Here is a 23,656-nt window from a genome sequence, read left to right on the forward strand (position 1 = left end):
CAAATCATTATATTCAGAGATATTATTATCCAATTCAATTGTATTATTTTCAAACTCAGTTCTCATTTTATTGAACTGAGAATGGTGAACAGCTGGCAATTCAATGCTTTAACATTCATGTTGTACACAGGCACAAGCAGCAAGAACATTGAAGCCTTTATTGATCTGGTTGCTTGATTCTGCTCTTTGGTTCCACATGGGCAGTAACCCGTGTGGGAAGAAATGGATCAGAAGTGCCCCTATTGATGTACGCTTAGACTTTCATAGATGATGCTGTGATGGACAGGAGAGGCCTCAAAGAAATTATCAACATTTTCTATCTCCAATACCTGTTTTTTGAAGATGGGACAATGAGAGTCTTAATGCTATCTCACCAGAAAATCTTGGATAAAGTGCTTACTTAATGGTTTTGTTCTCAAGAACATATGAGGCAACATGTCCCGAAGGAGATTAGACAGGCAGTAATTAAATCAGCATAGTAAATTCAATATACCTGAAGTCTGAAGAAGGCTCGAGTCCAGTAAAAGTTAGAAACCAAGAAGATTTATCAAATAATTAAAGTGCAATACAGAAAGCAAAAAAACAGTCAACAATGCATGTTAAATCAATTTAGGGAATTAGCATGAGGCTCAATTAAACACAGCAAAGTGAATGGCATCAAGTCAAGTCTGAGAGTAAAATATTCTACGTTCTAAGCAAGAGACAGACTTATGTGAGTTAGCTCTGTAAAGTCAGGGCACACCAGACTTGGCTCACCTCCCAAATGGAATATTGTTTTTTTAATAACAAAATAGAGTAAAATATGCAGTGTTAGCATAAGGAGATCGAATTGTTACACAAGAGTACAAATCAGAATACAGAATGTAATGCAGCATCATCTTTCACCATCCTAATACCATCACCTAAATGAATATGAATACAGCCCCTTTGACTTAATGTCATATGACATTATAAATCTCAATGCACTCAAAACAGTGACAGACTAATTTTATGAATAGCCTTATAGTGGCACAGGCAGGAAGAACCTTGAATTGATACAAAGATAAAGAAAGTATCTACCAGGAGTTCTTCGAGTACAGCATGTCAATGGAGAGCAATTTATAGTGCATATTTTGCTAGGTGTAGTGAGAGGATAACTGAAAACACAGACATCGTGGCTGTATTGGGATTCAAAGGGAGCCAGTGCTTTTTGGAGCCTAGTTTAGTCAAGCATAGGAAAATACAGTTTTGTAAAATGCTGAGTTTTAGTTTTAATGCAAAATGTTTATGACGTTTAGCACCCATTATTTATTCATAAGAAATATAATTCCCAAGAGAAAAGCTGGTGGAATGGGCTGTCCTCTTAAGAAAACTTCAGGAGAGGAAATGGGATGTGAACAGTGCCGGCTTAATGCTGGTGGTGCCCAATGGAAGAATCTTTATGGGAGCCCCTACCCTATGACCTCCTCCTCGAACTCCTCACTACCACTGGGAAAAGTGCCCCTCATCTCTCCATAACACGCCTCTCACATACATTTCGTTTGTTTTAAAGTGCTGGTAAAGTCCGGCTTTACTAATCAAATCAGCTATCCACATAAAATACAGACCTGTTTTTTCGTAGCAGGCATATTAACCCTCTGCACTACTTTATGGTGAATCAAAACTGTCACTAGACAAAACTCTGATCTCTCTCTCCAGCAGGAACATTAATCACAAGAGTTATCTTGATATTTGTATTGCTGCCTGAAAGCTGGAAGCACAAGGAACTCTGCAGCAGGTGCTCCAAAATCTTAAGTTATTTGTAAGCACAGCACCCCCACCTGAGGTCAGTGCCCACCCCCTCCAGGTCAGCGCCCAGTGCTGCCCTAAAGCCAGACCTAATTGTGAACAATGTCACATATGCAGGTGCACTCTCTCTGTCGGTACAATAACCGGTATCCATGGATGACAGTAGAATGGAGTACATAAACTCATTTGGCGTTGTTGTCTAGAGACAACTTTTTAGAAGAAAGAGTCATAAGTGTCGAGCATGGGTCAGATATACTTCCCTTAAGGCTAAGCATTGAAGCAGAACAGCGAAGGCTCTGGCAGAACTAGAGTTTAGCTACTCCTAGTGTACTGCAGCAACGCAAATCTAGCAGGTCTTCGTGACATAGAAGCCACATGCTACATCAGATGGGAATCGTCAGGAGACCATTACGGTAAAATAGCAAAACATTTTTTTTATTCAGAATTCTCTGAGACCTTCTGGTGTGTTCCAATATAGTCCTAGGGAAACAGAATGAAGATGAGCTGCATGTCTTGCACCACAGGCAGTTGATTTAGTAATGACGGAGTTAAGCGTGCCTACATTTTGAATATGTTCAGCCTGCAAAATCTTTTCAAAATATATGAATTGCAGTTGGTAAAAATCCCTGCTATTGACTTGGTTTTATCGAAGACACCTGTGAAAATGTAATAGCTCAAGGCATGTCCCTATAGGCAAAGCTACTTAGCTGGAGTAGAGAGGGCAGAGGAATGAGCCAGCCTTGCGTCGATAGATTGGGTCCTGCATACCCCATTCTGCCATCCTTCTACTGCAGTTGAGCAATGACCTCTGGCTGGTGCCATCCTTTCATGAGTGCATTCAAGCGCTGGCATCTATCTTCGATGACAGTCAGTGTGCTCATGGGTAGGTGTTCTAGATCTCATCTACTTTTGGGGCGAAGCAGTTTGAACTTCCCGGTGGGATCGGGTATGTACCACTTCTCCCAGAGTTCTGTGTGCACACTGGGGTAGTTCCAAGGTTTGTATTTTCCGTTCCAATGAAGCAACTTGGCTTTCTCAAGAAGATCAGTTGAATATTTTTCGGATGGACTCCAACCTATAAGATAAAATAAACAATTGAAATGTGCAGGGACAGAGAAAACATCATACACACCTTCAGACCTTTCACTTAAATTGTGCAACCAGCAATCTGTTCAGTGTAGCTATGACCGGGTAAGGAACACTCCTTTCAATAATGAAGGGCGGATGTACAAAAGAATTGAGAAGCACAAAGCTACTGCTGACTAGAAGGTAGGGTTTTGTATTAATAGAATTGCCATTTAAATACTTGCAATGGCTTTATGTCAGTTGTAACGGCTACTTGTGTTTAAAGCAAAGGAGACCTGTTGTGTACTTGTGTAGTGGCAGCGTGTGAACCATTTTACTTGCAGGGCTGACACACCCTACCAACCTTGAACATTTGGATATGTCCCTTACTAGTGCATCACAGAGCTTCTGTGCTACAATGGTGTACTCTTTCTCAAAGGAAGCAAGAACACGTCCTAATGTTTACCCCTGCCGATAAACAACTATGCCGTGCACCCCAGTGACTCCTTTAATGCATTGTCTGGGGATGCTTTTGTCACCGCCCACCTTGAGTGAAGCGCTCGGCAGCGCACTCCAGTGACGCTATGAATGAGTCCCTTGGTAACACTACAGTTACCTCCCACCATGCCTAGAATGCGGTAAACAGCGTTTACAACGCAACTTTTACCACGCACTACCTTTACCACGCAACTTTTACAACGCAATTCGTTACAACGAATTGTGCTGGGGGGCGCTGTAGGATAGGTAATAGTTTAATTTACTATCCAACACCCTCCCTACTATCCACGGGGACTGGAGTTGAATAGTAAATTAAACTATTCACTATCCAGCGCCCCCCAATGCAAGTCGTTGTAACGACTTGCGTTGTAAAACCTGTGTTGTAAAGGCATGTGTGGAAAAAGCATGCGTTGTAACGACATACATCCCTAGAATGCACAGTGTTTGACTTTACCAGATCAATTGTGATCCCTCCAAATTTCTGTACAACTTCTTACTATCACCCCTCTCAGCAGAGGATTACTTTTGTCATGGAGCTGAAGGAAGGCAACCACAGAATAATTCAAACATGAGGAGTTTTGTTGTGGTTGAGATCCAGAATGAAGACAGGAGACGAGGTAAGGTAAATTAAGTAGTTTAGTCGGAGACACAACCTGGCGTCCGACCACCTCGGAAAGACAGCTGCAACTGTCAAACCTCGAGTGCCGTCAGCCTAACTTTCTACACTGGACATTCCAGGTAAGAATACATCATCATAACAGGTTTTTTTTCCAGCGGAAATTTCAAAACCAGACTTGGAACTCCCACTGCTGGTAGGAAAACGACGGCTCATTTCCTGATTTTGGTAGTGTTCAGGTTGTTAAAACTGGACTCCCCTATCAATCGTCACAAGTGTAACAAAGTGGATCACACACTGTGAGCTGAAGTAAGGCACCCACCAACTCCAGTAATTTCCATCAAAATAACCCTCAGTCACAATGAGGTCACAGGCTTCTGAAAGTGCTCCTTGGATTAGGAATTTCAAGAGAGTCAAATAATAGACAATGATAGAGGGGTTTTTGACACAATAGTAGGTCACTAGCAAGCGTATGTGTCTTTAGTAGTTTGTTGGCTTCTGCAAGGCACTTTGAAGGCAAGTCAGGTGAGACAGCATTAGGCATTCTCATATGGTAACTGTTCCAGTGCTGTCAACAGCATATGGGGAACCCTCTTTACTTTAGAAATAAACGGGCATTTTGCATGCCATTTGGCTGCACCACACTGAGTCACTTTCAGCGCCCAGGAATGCAACATATCTACAATGATATGTCCTATTCCTGTGCTCGCCCCTGCGCTGGCGCACAAACTGCTGACATGCTAGAGCGCAGGCACCCTTCCACAATTGTGCAAGGATGCCTGCGTCCTGGGGAGATTGTTTTCTTGCAGGAAGGAGCACCTTCATGCACGAAAACAATCACTACAGGCATTTTCCTCTTTCAATGTGTGCTGTAGAATGCAGCACGCATTAAAAGAGGAAAAAACGAGGAGAAATTAAAACATTTCTCCTTGTTGCGCCTCCCTCACCTCCCCTGGGGAGGTGTAGCATTCACACGCATTTTCAGATTTACGATTCCTTGTAAATCTGGAAATGTGTCAGGTTTCATGGGTGTTGTGTGGGAACACCCACAGCCACACCTACAGAATGCCCCTTTCATGCAAAGTGCTGTATGTGAAGGGGCCGTATTTACAAGGACGGGAAAAGCCATGCAGGGTGGCTTTACCTGTCCTTGTAAATATGGAGCAGGAAAATACGCCATCAGTATGACATACTGGTGGCACCGGAGGCTTGTAAATCTGCCTCACAAGGTGTAGCATTACTTTCTGCACAATCTTGTGCTCAAAATTCCTTGACAGTCCTAGATCGTTGTTAAACACCTTTGGAAATTCAGTGCATATGCATTCTGGAGATCCTTGCTCACCAATTACCATCACCTTATCCTTGGCATTAGGATTCAAGGTTATTCCCATGTTTCTTTGGTGTCGCCACCCTAAAAGATTGTCACCTCTTCTGGCTACATACACCTTTCTTTTCTCCAGTTATAGTATATGGAGACCCTGAGTCTGATAGCACAGACACATTCTTGCCATTCACCACAATGTGACACTCCGGCATCTCTATAGGATCTTCATCAACTAGCCCATCACTCCTCACTCTCAACACAAATTTGCTTTCTTCAGCACTCACCAGGCTCACATCCTTTTTAGAATTTGTACTTCTGCACACATGTGCATAGTGACCCTTTTTGTCACACTTATTGTAAGTTGCAACCATCCTCCCCTTTCTCCTCCCTCGTTTCATGTGCTAGTATTCTCCATTGCTTCTACCATTGATATTGTGTCAGCCAAACAAGGATTCTTTGAAATTAATTTTTCCTGAGCCTAAGGATTATTAGAACACCTTATAATTTGATCTTTCACCAACAAGTCAGATAAGTGATCAAACTCAAATGTGTGAGCCGAGGTTTTCAAAGCCGCCACATAACTTCCAGTCTTTTCTTGTTTCCCTTGCACTCTTGTGAAAAATGTGTGCCTTTCCAACACAACATTCACATGTGAGCCAAAATATCTTCTCAACATCATAACCAACATATCACAAACATTATTAGGCTCCCCCTCACCATCCCCAATTTCTACCATATCAAGGTTCTCATAAACATTCCTGCCTTCAATACCTAAATTATGCAATAATATTGCTTGTTTCTGGAAAACAGAACATTTCTCACCCCCATAGTGATGAGATATGAGTTAATAATTAATTTCCAATAGTTCCACGGCAGAACAGGGTCTCCCTTATCAGAAAGAAAATGAGGAGGTTCAGATGTGCTGGACATGTTGAAGACAAGTCACTTGTAGCAGTTATAATAACCAACACTTAAAATGTTTTACAATTGCCTATAAACATATAAGGGAGAAGAAGAAGAAATAAGGAAAAAATATGTATTTCCACCAGTGTCTGTTCATCACACTTCCCAGACACTGAAAATATTGGTATATTATATTTCCTATAAATATATATGTATATATATATATTCCAAACACAAAGTGATCCAGCAGATAGTGAGAGCGCTCAACAGCGTGTGCTGCGCTCAGGGGTCGGATCCAGACCCTAAATAATTTTTTTGCGCAAAAGGAGCGGCACAACCAGGATATTTTTTCAAAGCTTTTTAATTAGAGCTTCACCCCACCAACGCGTTTCAGCCTCAACAGGCTTTGCTAACTGACCGTGAGCAAAGCCTGTTGAGGCTTAAACGCGTTGGTGGGGTGAAGCTCTAATTAAAAAGCTTTGAAAAAATATCCTGGTTGTGCCGCTCCTTTTGCGCAAAAAAAAAATATATATATATATATAAAACAAGGTCAAACAAGACCGCTTCCACTATTAACCGGGTTTGCTAATTACTGTGTAAAATTAGCACGTAATCAAATTACTCCAGGTGTGCCTATCACCGTGTGGCACATGCATCCTTTAAGAGTGGCACAAATATGGGTGTGCCTATCACTGTGCAGAAAATATCTCATGCGCTGTCTGTCCTGAGTGGTCATTAATTTTCACAGCTCTCTCTCGAACGAATAACAAAATCTTCAAATAATCACTCTGCCGCCGGTCTGCACAACGCACAGAGACCTTAGCGCTAATTCCTCCTCTACACTAATGTACTTACATAAATTCAGAATCCTTTCACATCCACATCGTAGCCGAAATCCGAGGTAAGTGAACAAATATATATATTTATATGCGTACGACGATACAGGTTTGATGGTCAACTGATCTCCAGTATTAAATCCAATAAACATGCCCATGAAGACAGGAGCTTTATTGGTCATCTCATCAAGATTGCTCCATCAAACCCAACGAGCAGCAGCACTACCACCAACCGTCGCCCTTCATTCAACAGCTCTCTTTGCCCCACAACCCATATTCTCCTGGTGACATCCCCAACCTTCTCATTCCATTCTTGATGACATAGCCAGCCTTCTAACATAGGCTGTGAAGAAAAGTAGGTTATGACACAGCAGTAACATTGGACTTTGACTACAGTTCTTACCAATTGCTGTCCCGTCTATACATGAGCAGTAATCACAGTGAAGTCTGTTTCATTGCTTTTTACGGCAGGTATGCCTATGTATCTGAGATGCAGATAGTATCACAGTAACATTCATATTTTGATGTTAGTGCTTACAATTCCTTATCTATCACAGACAATTGGATCTGACCAGATCTTCAGATGCTAGAGAAACACTCCTGCACACTAGGGTGATAAAGCTTGGAAGATGCTCTATTCTGGCTCGTCGATGAGTGGACGATGAACAAAAATATGGGACTAAGTTTCAGATATGGTTTTTTAGATGGATCCCAGAATCCTTCAGGCAGGTCTTTAGAATATGGAAAGTATAATTGTATGTGCACTGGGTCAAACACTGCAAGGAGACCTCTGCTTGTTTTTTGTTGTGTCTGGTTTAGCATTAAATGACACTCTCGGTTGCCACCTCCATTACGGACATGAGAAGGCAGGTGGAAGATTATCATTATTATGGACATTGATAATGGACAATGGTTTCTGCCCTTAGTTTTGTGTGTGTATTCCACTCTGGAGACCTCAGCTCCTGAAGACAGCATAAAACAGCATAAAGGAGTGAGGCTGCTCTCCTTTCAAAGGAGAAAGGCTTAGATAGAGATATTCTATAACAATACACCAGGAAAGAACACAAGGAACAGACACCAGGTTTCCACCCAAAAGAAGGTTAGCTTGAAGTAGAAGCAAACAATGAAAAGAGGGGAATGGACGTGCTGTAACTTCAGTTTCATACCACTATGAATTTCAACCAGTTGCATTCATTATATGCAGGGCCAGACTGGCCGTAGCAGGCACAGGGTGTTTCCCCAGTGGGCCAGTTTTGTCACTAGGGACTGTTTTTGCAGCAGTGCTGCAATATCGTCCCCCTGTAACAAAACAAAATTGGCAGCACTGCTCACAACTAGTGCCACAACCCCCACCACCACCCCCCTGGGGGGCTGGTCAAGTGGAGTTGCCAGGGCTGGTCTCTCTTCCTAGTCCAGCTGTGATTATATGTTATGGTATGCTATGTTATTTTGAACTTGATAGGACACATGACTCATCCCTGCAGGGATATCTAGGCGCATAGACGGCAGGTAGCTGTAACAGAGGCAGTATTCAAAATAACCAGGTCTTAAGATGCTTTTTGAATTATCTAAGCTTAGGCACAGGCGAATAGGCAAAGAAAGTTTGTTCCAATGGAGCGGGCCCAGATACGAAAAGACGCGTAAAACTCGTTAAACAAATTATTAGAAGTTTTATTTACTGCCAATTGTAATTAAATTTTTTAATGGTTTTACTTTTTACTATTATGCTAAAGTTTGATGTGTTAAAGGTGGGCTCACAAGTTTTGACTACGTGAACCCAAGTGGGTGAAGACCGGAGCAGATGCATCTCTTCTGAATACAGGCGTGGTGTTAGCTGAACCAATTCCTAAGCCAGGCTAAAAACAAACAATCAAGCCACTTATTTGAAAGAGAATGCCTACAATCATATGGTGTGAAGCTTATAAAACCGCTTATAAGACCTCTTTGCTCACCTATGAAAATACGCATTTCACTTCACGGAGTCAGGAACGTGAGGCCGTTTCTCTGGGTCCTTTGGAAACCAATGGTCAATAGGCAGTGTCAGTGGCAGATTCAACCTACACAGTACCTTGGGCCTCCTTGTGAGTCTTTCTAAGAATCTTCCATGTAGGAGGCTCCTGTTGGGGCATCAGGGCCAAAGGCAAATTGCCTGTCACCATGCCAACTGGAGGAGATCATTCCTAAGAACGAATGTGCAGAAGGATCCTTCCTAAGACACTTCTACCACAGTCCTCCTCACCTTGGTTCTTATCTGCAAAGCAAACAAAAGTCAAGGGTTGCCTAAATGACGTCCTCCTTTCAGTGTTGTTGGGCCTATGACCGCTCTGTGGCATTTCAGGGGATCACAACTTGGTTATCATCTCTTGTACTTCGTGCTCCAGTAGATTCAGAATACAGTAAGCTGCTATCTTGAAATTGCCATGACCATTCTGATCACAATTCTCGCCTCCACGCTGAGGATACTTCTCCCCTCCCCCTGTCGTCTGTTGACCCAGTTCCTTCAATCAGTCTTAGTTTGCTGCAGCCGTGGCCCGTGCAGGTAAGAGCTGTGGGGCGGTGGGGGGGATTTCGACAAATGACAACAAGAGAAAATTATTTATTTATTTATTTTTCCCTCATTGTCGTCTGTCAAAATCCCCTCCAACCTCACCCGGACCCACGCTCTTATTCACGACTGGTTTGCTGCCAACCTATGTACAGTTGTAGCTAGATGCTAGAGATCTGGAATCTGAAAGTCAGCCAAGTGCTGGCTCTACACCAAAGCACAACCATCCAAGAGACATTTAATTGACAAACAGATGAAAAATGCCTCTTAAGGGATTGGTTTCAGCCAAAGAATATGTGACTTCCTCCTGTGCAGCCAATTCTACTGTGAGGCTCCTTGTTCCTTACTCATATTTTTGATGTTCCTCTGGTTCTGGACATTGATAAGCCCAAACCATCTACTCTAGACATCTTTCATGCACGAATGATCAATCTGTTTCAATTCCAGAATCAGATTATTTCCACTAAGGGAAAACAACTCGGAATTGATGAGCCTTCTCCCTGCCACTACTTTTGTACATGTTACAATCTAACTCAATGGTGGACAGACATGCTAACACATCCATCTTAATGGTGTCGCTCACCACCTATTCATTGGGTTACTTGTAGCTTTCATGACGGTGGGGTGACTTATCTCCAGATCTAACTTTTGAATTTCAATTGATGTGTCCTTTCCTTTTCCTTATCAGACATCTCTCTTTCTGCTTTTTCTTGTTACCTCTTCTCTGGAGTCTTCTCTTGCTGTTGCAGGACCCTTACTTTTCTCCCACGTAAACTCTGAACTTATCCCCTCCCAGGCTTCTCTCTTAGTATCTCTTGTAACCATGAAGTTGAGAGGGTAGGGAGACTAGGAGCAAGAGCCATGGGGTGACTGTTGATGGGCCCTGTGGTGGGGAAACCTAGGCCTTACACCAGCAGCATCTCTGCCTGGTTGCCTTATCAGCAGGAGAAATATGAAACTTTCCTTTTGTATAAGGATATTCTCCGGACCCACGCTCTAATATCTTTCTGCAAAGTTCATGCTAATAAGAAACAGTACCCGATGTCTGTCTTACTGTGCTGGATACTTGAAGATGCACGTCCACACTGAGTTTGTTCTTGCTATAACAACCTTCTTTCCAAAAGAATTCATGGACTGGTATGGAGAGAGTACTCAAAGGGGAGACGGCCCAAAACTGTCCCTGCGAAGAATCGTCACCAGTGTTAGAATTATAAATGACAGGAACCAGAAGTATATAAGTACGCTTTATTGGCCATCCACTCTCCTCACTCACAATAAGCCAACATTTCAAGGTGAGCTTCAGGTGGGGGAAACCAACAGGGAAGAAGTGAGGGGGGGGGGAAACAGAATGTACCATTACTGAAAAAAGTATGATGTAACATTTACATAACTGCCGAAGCTCTTCTACTGAGGGAATTGTCCGTCCTGACCTCTCAACCAGTCAGGTGCCAGCCACCTTTCAAATGGCGTATTGTAAATGTATTAGACTGTGGTATCCAGAAGACTTCAAACAATAGCCATATCACTTGTCTAACAATGTGATGCATCGTCTGCAGGTCCTAGGACAGTATTGTTGTTTATCCTTGGTGTCCCTTAAATATTATTACACTCAACCTGGATATTTAAGTTATTCCCTTTGTATAATTGACTTTCCAGGAGTAGAGAGTGGAGCAGTTAAGTCTTATTCAAGGAGAAGTACATGGGTTTGAACACAGATACAGTATGGCAGAAGTACTTGTATTGCAACTCACTCTCCAGTCTGATCAATAGTTGTTAAAGTGAAGGTGTCTAGTTAGATAGAAGAAATGGTGGCAATTGAAACTAAGAACAATACTTCTGGAACACATATACAACCCCAAATACATTTATAGCCCATATTGTAAATGGTGAACAACCTTTACAACGAAACTATTACAACGCACTACCATTACAACGCGGTCATTACAACGCAAACCATTACAACGCATTGCGCTGGGGGGCGCTCTAGGATAGGGAATACATTTAATTTTCTATCCAACACCTACCCTAGTGTCCACGGGGACTGGAGTTGGAATAGAAAATTATACTTACCACTATCCAGCATCTCTAAGCGCTATGCATTGTAAAGGTTTGCGATGTAAAAACCGCGTTTGTAAAGGCAGGCATTGTAATAGCCTGCGTTGTAACGTCATACATCCATTGTAAATAGCATAACGTCCTCTGTTTTCTTTGGGCATAATCAAGACTTCAATCGTTTACAATGCTTGGTATATGCCATGTTCAAGGAGTGGGACAGAGATGTTCAACATATTGTTACAATGTCTCAAGCTTGCTATGATTGTTCCAAAATGTAGTAACACTATTTTAGCTAGTTGGCTGGCAATTTACAAAATAGACAACATTACGCTACTTACCACCCAAAATAGGCAGCTGTTCGATCCAAGCCAGTAGTGTGCTAACAAAATACGATGGTCAATGGTCAGAGTTCAGGGGAGAAACTGTTGACTGGTCTCCAATTTATATTTTAATGGCAGTCAATGTAGATTTTTATTCTAGATGAAACAGACGCACCTATCCCAGCAGCATCAGCAGCATACCTTGCCATATAAGGAGAAGCAGACGTCTATCCTTGAAGAAACAGATGCCAAATATCCCGGCAGCATCAGCAGCATACCTTGTCAACCAAGGAGAAGCAGACATCTATCCTAGAAGAAGCAGACCCTGACTATCCCGGCAGCATGAGCAGCAAACCTTGCTATCCAAGGAGAAGCAGACGTCTATCCTAGAAGAAACAGATGCCGACTATCCCGGCAGCATCAGCAGCATGCCTTGCCATCCAAGGAGAAGCAGACGTCTATCCTTGAAGAAACAGATGCTGACTATCCCGGCAGCATGCCTTGCTATCCAAAGAGAAGCAGACGTCTATCCTTGAAGAAATAGATGCCAAATATCCCGGCAGCATGAGCAGCAAACCTTGCCAACCAAGGAGAAGCAGACATCTATCCTAGAAGAAGCAGACCCTGAATATCCCGGCAGCATGAGCAGCAAACCTTGCTATCCAAGGAGAAGCGGACGTCTATCCTTGAAGAAACAGATGCCGACTATCCCGGCAGCATCAGCAGCATGCATTGCCATCCAAGGAGAAACAGACGTCTGCTATGCCCAGTTAGAGCAGAGTTCTGATAACTCCAGCTAGAGCAGAGACTGCCTGTCCGTGGCTAGAATGGAAGTTCTATTGCCCCAGCTGGAAAAGAGCCCTGTTTTGCTAATCCAGAGCAGAGGTCACTATCCCGAGCTAGAAGCCTAGTCGCTAGTGTTGAGGCATGTAATCTGCTGCAGGAACAGAGGGATGCTATTGCCAACATGGACAGACATGTACCATAAGTAGTGGGCATCCACCTCTGCACAGTATCTTATTCTTCCTGGCAATACAAGAGTATGCAGGATACCTGGCTGATGTACATGCATATGTGGCCACAGCAGTGCCAACCCCAGCAAAATATGTATGCCTTAGACCATTGAAGAATCTTATATTCGGGCCTGTCAGCTGAGCAGCCATGCCCAGGTTGGTACTGAGGATAGTTTATTTTTCTAATCATGGTACTTTCTTGTGCAAGTCTGAAGCAAAATAGTCCACACTGAGCTTACTTCCCTGTACACAGGTGAGTGCCATCCAGTGTCAAGAAAGTCACTCTACTTACCCATGTGCCGCACGTGCCACAGAGGTGGGATCACAGAATGCTTTCCATAGAACACGATGAGCATAGGTGGAGTTGCCACGCCCCCGCCCAGGGTGCTACTGTAAAGGTTTTCCCTGCAGAAAATAGAGAAACAAGTGTTAGCAAATCAGCTTTCCATAAGTGTTCCACTCTTGCATTGCCTGTGAATTTTTTTTAAAAAAAATACTTCATATGTGAACTACAAGTGCAGACTGTCTGTACGACAATACTTCTTTCTTTCAGTGGGTAGAGCCTATGTGCAGTCTACGCAGATTGTTTACTACAGAGCCCTGAAACCAACAGTAATAACAGGGGAACCAAGAAAGAATATACACAGCCTATGTTTGCCATGCCAAGGTTCTCATCTATCCCTAATATCCTTGTGCTACTGCCGAGGTTTGAGACATAACTTTTTATGTTCCATTTCAGAGCTATGTCCAATTAGGTTGTTTAACATTCACACTCACTAAAAGGCAAATTCAGTCTTACATCGACGCTCGCCCATACTGCAGTTTGTGCTAAACGCCAACCAATATATCTGGATGCAAACAAAACACAAGTTTGCAAGCATAGGTCAAAGTATTTTTTCAGGGATGTTTAACATCGAACAAGCAATGTTGGCAGTTGCGCATATTTGCTATTTGGCACGGATGGAACACTTTGGCGACATCACCAAAAATAATTAAAGCGGTCAAATCTTTCTGGGGATTTCACAAAAAAGTGATGTTATTCTGAAAGCAAGACTAGAGATGGAGCTATTCCAGAACCTGTGTGTTAACAGAAGGCAGGAAAGAGAGCGGTAGGATGAGCTCTGTGGTCTATATCTGCCTCCAGGCAAAAGGGCCATATTATCAAGACTCGGTGATAACATTATTGCCGCTTTATCGGCAGGAAACTGCAGATAAAGTGGCGATAATGGGCTTGATAATATGCTCTATGGAATTCCAATCGAAGCTCATGATAGATGTGAAGGACATTTAACATGAGCTTCGATTGGAATTCCATAGAGCATATTATCAAGCCCATTATCCAGGGCCGGACTGGCCGTTGCGGGCACCGGGCAATCCCCCGGTGTGCCGCAAGGGTGGGGGCCGGTTTTGGGCCCATTGGGGGCCGTTTTTGATACAGGGCCGTTTTTGCAGCATAGCTGTAAATTCGGCCCTGCAACAAAATCGGCCGAAAACCGGCCCCGGCAAAGAGCTCGGCGGCACCCCCAACCCCCCGATGGGGGAGGGGGAGACGGTCGAGCACTAAGCGGGGGCCGGTTTTGGTTACCAGTCCGGCCCTGCCATTATCGCCACTTTATCGGCAGTTTCCTGCCGATAAAGCGGCGATAATTCTATCACCGAGTCTTGATAATATGCCCCCAAGTTTCTAATTTAAGGGACACTTCAGGTAATGTGAGCATGCAAGAAGGATTGGCATGCACATACATCCCAATACTGCAGTAACACCACCATCTAACAATAGCCCGAAACACAAGACTATAGGACAAGATGAGCAGAGTTTGCCTTAATCTTTACTGATCAGAACCTGATATCTGAGCGCCATGTTTTGTAAATTGCCAATACCATACCAGAAGGAGGAGACACATGTCCAGCAATAGTAGGTGCAGAGTTAATACTCTTTCATAAAATGTACAATTGAAATATACCAGTAAAGTGCAGCCCAATGCAGCTAACAGTTATGTTAGCAACAATATTTGGTAAAATGCGATCAGCGTGCATGGATACCTGGATGAATGATCATCACCTGCACTCCTGTCCCCATGTGGATTTCCATACAGATCAAGGAACAAAAGTGCAAGTTGCCAGAATGTAGGTAATCAGCTGCAACATTATGTTTGGAGAAAAGGTACTTTGTGCTCCTTAACAGATGCGCAAGTGGTAGCAGACTTCGTGGACTACGATCCATTGTGGGAGATAGCGATGCTGGAAATTTTACAGAGAGATCTTGGTTTTCTTTTTAACATTAAGATTCTGGATCCTCCATACTCACAACTAAGCAGAGGTTACATTTGTCACCAATGGTGACTGCCTTTGTATCTTTTCGATAAAAAGAGATGCCTAAAAAAGAATGCCCAGTTTCTCACTGATAATCTTTGTTAGTCCGTGTCCTGGTCTTGCCGTTCCATTCCTTGCGCATGAGCAGTTCGCCTGCTCCACAGAAACTATTACCTACCTGAGGTCAAAATACTTCCTCCAATATGGCGCCACCTACCCAGCATGCATAAAGGGGGAAGCACATCATCAGGACATGAGGAAGGTATGGGCTCAGGAATGGAACTGGAAGACCAGGACTCGGAGTAATGAAGCTAACCAGTGAGTAATCGGGCATTACCTCCTCGTCCATCTTCCCGTCCCATTCCTTACACATGAGCCCATACCCAAGCGCATAGTGATTGATTTACTCAGAAACCAAGGATAATGCAACATACATGATAGGAAATGCAAAAAAAAAAACACAAAGCAAAATATGTGTGCCAAACTCTGTGGACACAGCCATCCCCAACAGTAGACTGCAGTGGGGGAAAAGGTGTGGGAAAAAGCCCACTGAGCAGCATTACAAACGCCACACAGTGACGCACCCCGAAACATTACCAAGGACAAGGAAACACTCTGAAGTGACTGCCACTGGACCAAAAGAGGGCTGAGGATGGAGAGTAACCACCTGAGACAAAACAACAGAGCACAACACCCCTCGAGGCAGAATGCCTAAAGAAGGCCCGAGATCCCTCCCAGAGAGCCCATAGGGGACACACGAGCGAGCCACCGGCCCAAATGAACTGGAATGGCCCAGGGAGATGCGATGATATTCAGAGAATTGAGAACTCCAAACTCCACAAAAGATGTGTCAAGAGAAGACACAGGAAGGACAAAGACCCCCAAGGCCAAGGGAAACCAGGGGTGCAAAGGAAGACCAGACAAATGCCAGAAGCACCAATGGAAGAACTTGGGCAGGGTCCGGAGAACAGGAGACAGGACTCCGAAGCAAACAAAGTCCCCAAAAGTGAGCCCCCGGTAGAGAGAAAGAAGACATAACTGAGCCCCTGAAGGCCAGAATTGAGGCCCATTGGGCACAGAGAAAGAAGGAGTCAGTGACCGGTAGACCCAACACAACACCATCCCTCCCAAAAACCCCATCACCCTGACCGGTGTACAGTCATAATATCGAGTCTTTTATTTCGACTGGACAGAATATCGAGTAAAAAATATAGAATGGACATAATATCGACTAGACATAATATAGACAACAAAAATATCGACTAGAGAAAATTAATATCGAATAGAATGGACATAATATCGAATCAAAAATATAGAATGGACATAATATCGACTAGACATAATATAGACAACAAAAATATCGAATTTAAGGTAAGTTAATAATAATTTTTATTTTTTGTGTAATATAAGTCTGTAGCGGGTTGTGGGTTTATAGGGGAATAGGGTGGGAAGTAATTTAATTCTAATTAATTAAATATGTTAATTTATTTATTAATATCTATTTAGAATTAATTGTTAATTAATTATTAATTGGTAATTAATTAAAATATAATTGGTAATTAATTATAATTGATTAATTGATAAATATTTTAATTTTAGTAATTTATTTTCTGTAGCGGGTTGTGGGTTTATACGGGAATAGGGTGGGAAGTAATTTAATTATAATTAATGAAATATGTTAATTTATGTATTGATATTTATTTAGAATTAATTGTTAATTAATTATTAATTGGTAATTAATTAAAATATAATAGGTAATTAATTATAATTGATTAATTGATATATATTTTAATTTTAGTAATTTATTTTCTGTAGCGGGTTGTGGGTTTATAGGGGAATAGGGTGGGAAGTAATTTAATTATAATTAATTAAATATGTTAATTTATTTATTGATATTTATTTAGAATTAATTGTTAATTAATTATTAATTGGTAATTAATTAAAATATAATTGGTAATTAATTATAATTGATTAATTGATAAATATTTTAATTTTAGTAATTTATTTTCTGTAGCGGGTTGTGTGTTTATAGGGGAATAGGGTGGGAAGTAATTTAATTATAATTTATTAAATATGTTAATTTATTTATTGATATTTATTTAGAATTAATTGTTAATTAATTATTAATTGGTAATTAATTAAAATATAATTGGTAATTGAAAATAATTTATTAATTTTTAAATTGTAAATTAATTTATTGTTAATAGGTAATTAATTAGTATGAGTAGGCAATTTTTATAATTAAATAATTTTATTTTGTATTTATAAATAAATATTTAATATTTGTATACACTTTTTTAATATTTTAATTATTTGTAATTGGTATTACTATTTATGTTATTTATATATATTTGTGAAGTATTTACTTTCCCTACTATTGCACTCTCTGAAGTTGGAATAGTAATTTTAACCCCTACGCTATCCAACACTTTCCCTACTGTTGCACCCACTGGAGTGGGTATGCAACGTTTACAACGCTACTTTTACTATGCACTACCATTACAACAAAACTTTTAAATTGCAAAAACTTTTACAACGCATACATTTACAAAGCATGTTTTTACAACGCAGATACCGTTACAACGCATACTATTACAATGTAAGTATTAGTAAGTATATAATTATTTTTAAAAGGTTATATGTTTGGGATTTTGGGTAAAGGGGTATTTTTAGGGTTCAGGGTCAGTTTTCAGTTTTTGGGTAAAGGGGTATTTTTAGGGTTCAGGGTCAGTTTTCAGTTTTTGGGTAAAGGGGTATTTTTAGGGTTCTGGGTCAGTTTTCAGTTTTTGGGTAAAGGGGTATTTTTAGGGTTCAGGGTCAGTTTTCAGTTTTTGGGTAAAGGGGTATTTTTAGGGTTCAGGGTCAGTTTTCAGTTTTTGGGGTAAAGGGGTATTTTTAGGGTTCAGGGTCAGTTTTCAGTTTTTGGGGTAAAGGGGTATTTTTAGGGATCAGGGTCAGTTTTCAGTTTTTAGGTAAAGGGGTATTTTTAGGGTTCAGGGTCAGTTTTCAGTTTTTGGGTAAAGGGGTATTTTTAGGGTTCAGGGTCAGTTTTCAGTTTTTGGGTAAAGGGGTATTTTTAGGGTTCAGGGTCAGTTTTCAGTTTTTGGGGTAAAGGGGTATTTTAAGGGTTCAGGGTCAGTTTTCAGTTTTTGGGTAAAGGGGTATTTTTAGGGTTCAGGGTCAGTTTTCAGTTTTTGGGGTAAAGGGGTATTTTTAGGGTTCAGGGTCAGTTTTCAGTTTTTGGGGTAAAGGGGTATTTTTAGGGTTCAGGGTCAGTTTTCAGTTTTTGGGTAAAGGGGTATTTTTAGGGTTCAGGGTCAGTTTTCAGTTTTTGGGGTAAAGGGGTATTTTTAGGGTTCAGGGTCAGTTTTCAGTTTTTGGGTAAAGGGGTATTTTTAGGGTTCAGGGTCAGTTTTCAGTTTTTGGGGTAAAGGGGTATTTTTAGGGTTCAGGGTCAGTTTTCGGGTAAAGGGGTATTTTTAGTGTTCAGGGTCAGTTTTCAGTTTATGGGTAAAGGGGTATTTTTAGGGTTCAGGGTCAGTTTTGGGTTTTTGGGGTACAGGGGTACTTTGTAAAAATAAAGTAAAATTACATTTAAATTAAATTTATTTAATAAAATTAAATTATATTAAATTATATTATAATATTTTTTATTAATTTATATTCAAAAAATTATTATATACTTACCAATACTTACGTTGTAATGGTATGCGTTGTAAAGGTATATGCGTTGTAAAATCTTGCGTTGTAAATGTATGCGTTGTAAAAGTTTTTGCGTTGTAAAAGTTTTGTTGTAATGGTAGGCGTTGTAAAAGTATGCGTTGTAACGTCATACATCCCTGGAGTGGGAATAGTAATTTTAACCTCTACGCTATCCAGCGCTTTCCCTACTGTTGCACCCACTGGAGTGGGAGTAGTAAATTTGACCTCTACGCTATCCAACACTTTTGCTAATGTTGAACTCACTATAGTTGTAACAATAAATTTTAAACATTTTCTAAAATGTTATATATGTTTATTTAATAATATGATATATATATATATATATATATATATATATATATATATATATATATATATATATATATATATATATATGTGTGTGTAATTTTTGGTGATATAATTTTTTTAATTATATAAATTATTTATTAAAATTACATTTTTTTATTAATTATTTCTAAGTTTATATTAAATATATTTATTACTATATTAGTTTTAACTTAATTTTAAGACATTTAAAAAAATCGATATTTTGACAGTCTATATTTTTGTAAGTCGATATTTTGGAGTCGATATTTTGGTACTTACCTGTTTGAAGATAGGGAGTCGATATTTTGTCAATCGATATTTTTTACTCGATATTTGTGTATCTCGATATTTGTGTCGTCGATATTATGTCAGTGATCCACCCTGACCAAAGGACAAGAAACAGGAGACAGACCCTTCCCCTACACCAATAGTCAAAAACCCTCCATGGATGACCGCAAGACATTGGGGCGAAGAGCCAACAGGGACGACCTCACCAGTGCCAAACTCTCACCCAGAAGCACAGGAGAGAGGGCATGCAGAGAAGAGGAGCAAGCAGGAGGGTTGGGCGTATGGGAACCCACCAATGCAGCAAAACTGCCAAGCCCTCAAGAAGGGGAAAAGACTGCATTGAGACCAATACTGAACAACCAGAAGAACCCCCGTCTGCACTACCCGAATCCCCCTGAGGACCCAGGAAAGCAAGGACCAAGGGAAGGAGAAAGCACATATCGCCCGGCCAAAACTCTAGGGAAGCAGCCTCAAATTGAGGGAGAAGGGCCAATACAACGCTGAGGCAAATAGACCCAGGGAAGGCTGAACCTGGAGAGAAACAGCACATCCAGCACAAAGAAAACACATTCTCCTTCACCACCCCCGGAAGAGAGACTGCAGAGAGAGAGCGGAGACTCCCCATGGCCAACAGGCCAATCCCCCAGGGAAAATGGAAAACAGAGACCGGCGCATCTCCCCTTGCTGGTCGACAAAAGCATGAACGACCAGGTTGGCGATCCGAACACGGACAGCACAGTGCCAAAGGAGAGGAGTGAAGCAAAGACAGCGCCTGTCACACCACCATTAGGTCGCACCAGTACGAGGACTGGAGAGCCCAAAAATTTGAATATTTCTCCCCAGCTGCAAGCATCAGTCCTCAAGACCACCAAGGGAGAAGGATCAAGACCATCACCAGAGAGACCCCCGACCTCCGGGGGGCAGGAATGCCACTCAACAACGAGAAGCTGGAAACCAGTGATGAATTGGAGATAGGTCCAAGGGACCACAGGCAGTGCGGAGGCCATCTCACCCAGACTCCACAGGAAGAGACAGGCAGATACCTAAGGTTGGGAATGAAACCAGGATAGAAAATGGAACAGATGGAAGAGGGCCAAGATGAACAACAGAGACCGAGATGGGCGTAGGGACGACAACCTGCGGGTGAAAAGAAACCCAACAGAATCCAGAAGATGATAGACTATACATACCTTCTTCACTGCCTAGAGAAAGAGAGAGACACTGAGCCAGTCAGTAAGATGAGGGTAGACTTGAATACTCTGAGCCAGAGGGGCCAAGAGAGTCAGAAAAAGCCCTGGCGCCGAATAAGAAGTACCTGGAAGCGGTAGCTGCGTGAGTCCACAGCAAAACGAAGAAACTGCTGACCAGCCAGATGGATGGGAACATGCAGGCAGACACCCATCAGGTCAAGGGACGCTCGGAAGCACAACTCAGGAGCAGCAAGTGTGTGTTCCTTGGAGACTGAGCAGAACAGCAGGCCCATGCTCCATACTCTGGATTGAACAAAAAGGAAGGGAACCATCACCCCCCCTTGATGACACACATAAGACCTTGATACCAGGGTGTCTGACTGAATATACATCCCTTAACCCCCAAGTAATGAGAGGAAATCAAACAGGGCAGCTTGAACAGATACCAAGGCCCACCAGATGGAAAAAAGGAGAGACTTGCCCCAGAACCAAACCCCACGCAGGAAGGGGAAGACCCAACTGAGACCCCCTGTTGAGAGCATCAGGGTACAACCGCCACTGCATGTCATACCAATCTTGGGGAGAGATTGGAACCCATGTACAAGAACATGAGCCACTGGACCCTAATTTTAGAGAACACCAAAGTCGGAAAAACAGCTGCAAACGTGGCTACAGGACAGCACCCTGAAAGAAAGCAAGGAAAACAGGAATCGTCCACCACCTTTCATACATGCAACAGCACCCGTTTAACAGAACATGCCTATCTATAAGCAAAGCACACATCCATCCAGAAGGGCACTGAACAACAGATGTTCATTGTTACCTCAGAAGGAAGAAAGACTGCCAGGACAAGAACCTGTGACCATGAGCACAAACCAGGTCCCCACAGTGGTCGAATGTCAGCATTGGTGGTATTCAAACCCCTGTCTTGGAGGAGCCCATGCCACCAGAGGCAGGAAGCAGACCCAGCCCAAACAGCATAATGTAAGGGTACAGTCCCACGATCAACTGCTGAAATGAGGCCATCTGATTTGCTAGATGAAGGGAGACTATAGTTCACTAAGAGGCCTGAGTAGGTCTGCAAGACCAGAATCCTTGACATAATGACCCCTCTGGCACTCCCTATCAGGCAAAAACACATCCATCCTGGGGACGGTAAGTTGAGGTTGCCTGGGCCGCATAGTCCACCTCCTCCATAGCCTAATCATGACCAGAAAGGAAAGCAACTAAGGGTGCATAGAAGGACCTTGTACCACCTCCAATGGCCCCAACGTAGCACCATCCACAATACAAAAACACCAACCACTCCAATCATCCTGTATGCCAAAAACATGAGGAAGCAAACGCTACCTCCTGCGACATACCACATAATGGCATTCAGAGAGGTGGGAAGTGTGGTGGAGCCAACTAACTGGAACCCCCAAAGACTGTGCTGGGGGGAACAAAACAGGCCGCCGCATACCCAACCCTTTTTTTTTTTTTTTTTTTTTTTTTGTTTTTCAAAAACCTTTATTACACCTTCAATTCACACAGCGAAATGCCAACATCCCGTATGGGCTGGCCGCTATAGTAGTGTGCATGAGACAAGATATACAAGTACAAGTAAAATAGCATTCGTAAACATTCCAACATCATGTCCGTTGCTGAAAAGAAAGGGTGCGTTATAAGCGAAATCAATACTCGTGAGGTTAGGTTTTTGGTTTTCATATTTTCTCCCCCCCCCCCCCAGCAAACAATAGAAACTGAAAAGAACAATCAGGAATAATCACGTGTTCATAGAAGTGTCACCAAGAAATTATCGTGTCCCCCGTAACCATGTGTCTGTAAGCATTACTCTCACCAAATCTCCCATCTTTCCCAACTATAATGCATGTATTGAGGTAATGATCCCGAGTTAGCTGTAGCCCGTATCCCCCCTCGATCCTACCCCTCCCTTAAGTGTGACTAGAGACCCTGCTTCACAGTCTCCTTGCCCCCCCTGGTACCTCATATGTCAGCCTTCCTCCCCTTCCTCATCGGATTCCGCTAGGTCCTCCTCCGGCAAAGGGTCACAAATGTCCCCCCTGTAAACATTCCAGTTGGACCAGACTTTATTCCATTTTCCCGGGCATTCACGGTTGGAGTACACCGCCCTCTCGGTTATCATTATCCTGTCCATGTTCAGACACCAGGCTGACACGGTTGGAACCTCCGCCACTCCCCACCTCTGTGCAATATCACGTTTAGCCACAACCATTCCCACCGTTGCCCAAAGTCGCCCATGTCTAGTAATGTCTGTAGGCGCCCACACATTTAACAGGCATCTCCTCGGGTCTGGCACTAGGGATAATTCTAATGTTTGTGAGATCGTTCTCATTATCTGCCTCCAGTATTCCCGTATGTGCGGGCAGTCCCATATAGTGTGGAAAAAAGTACCCTCCTCCCCACACCCTCGAAGGCAATAGGGGTGCTGAGCTCGAGATATACGATGCAGCAGTGTCCTTGTGTAATATACTCTGTGTAGAATTTTTAATTGCACTAGTCTCAGCCGTGCGGAGATGCCCACCTCCCTGGGCGAGGCCAATGCCTCATTCCATTCGTGCTCATCCATCTCCTCCGTATCTCCCTCCCATTTCATCTTCAGGGAGAGCATTGGGTCTGGTAGGTTATTAATCAGTTTGCGATATGTAAAAGACGTGGCTCGCTCTAACATGAATTCAGTAAGGAGGCGGTCCTCCAGCGGGGAGGATTCTGGTAGGTCCGTTCCCGCGGGGAGGGCCGCCAGTAGTGCGTGTCGAACCTGAACGTACCTATAGAGTTCCCTGTCATTAAGCTCATATAGTTCTTGCAATCTAGCGAAAGGTATGACCTCACCCCGTTCCCATAGGTCGCCCACGGCGGATATGCCTATAGTG

At 42.5% G+C, this 23,656-nt stretch overlaps 1 protein-coding gene across 3 annotated transcripts in view; it reads right to left on the minus strand.

The window, feature by feature from the left end:
• Positions 1–521: 521 nt before the first annotated feature.
• The window catches only part of GLT8D2 (glycosyltransferase 8 domain containing 2), a 147,588-nt gene continuing 124,453 nt past the window's right edge, over positions 522–23,656 (minus strand). For all 3 annotated transcript variants that reach the window (XM_078674962.1, XM_078674952.1, XM_078674944.1), the window contains exons 9-10: positions 13,235–13,347; positions 522–2,842 (exon numbers count right to left, since the gene is read on the minus strand). In XM_078674962.1, coding sequence (XP_078531088.1) covers positions 2,667–2,842; positions 13,235–13,347 — 289 coding nt within the window. In that variant the 3' untranslated portion in view covers positions 522–2,666. The remainder of the gene's footprint in view (positions 2,843–13,234; positions 13,348–23,656) is intronic.

This window comes from Lissotriton helveticus, chromosome 1_1 (genome assembly GCF_964261635.1).
Source record: "Lissotriton helveticus chromosome 1_1, aLisHel1.1, whole genome shotgun sequence".
NCBI lineage: Eukaryota > Metazoa > Chordata > Amphibia > Caudata > Salamandridae > Lissotriton > Lissotriton helveticus.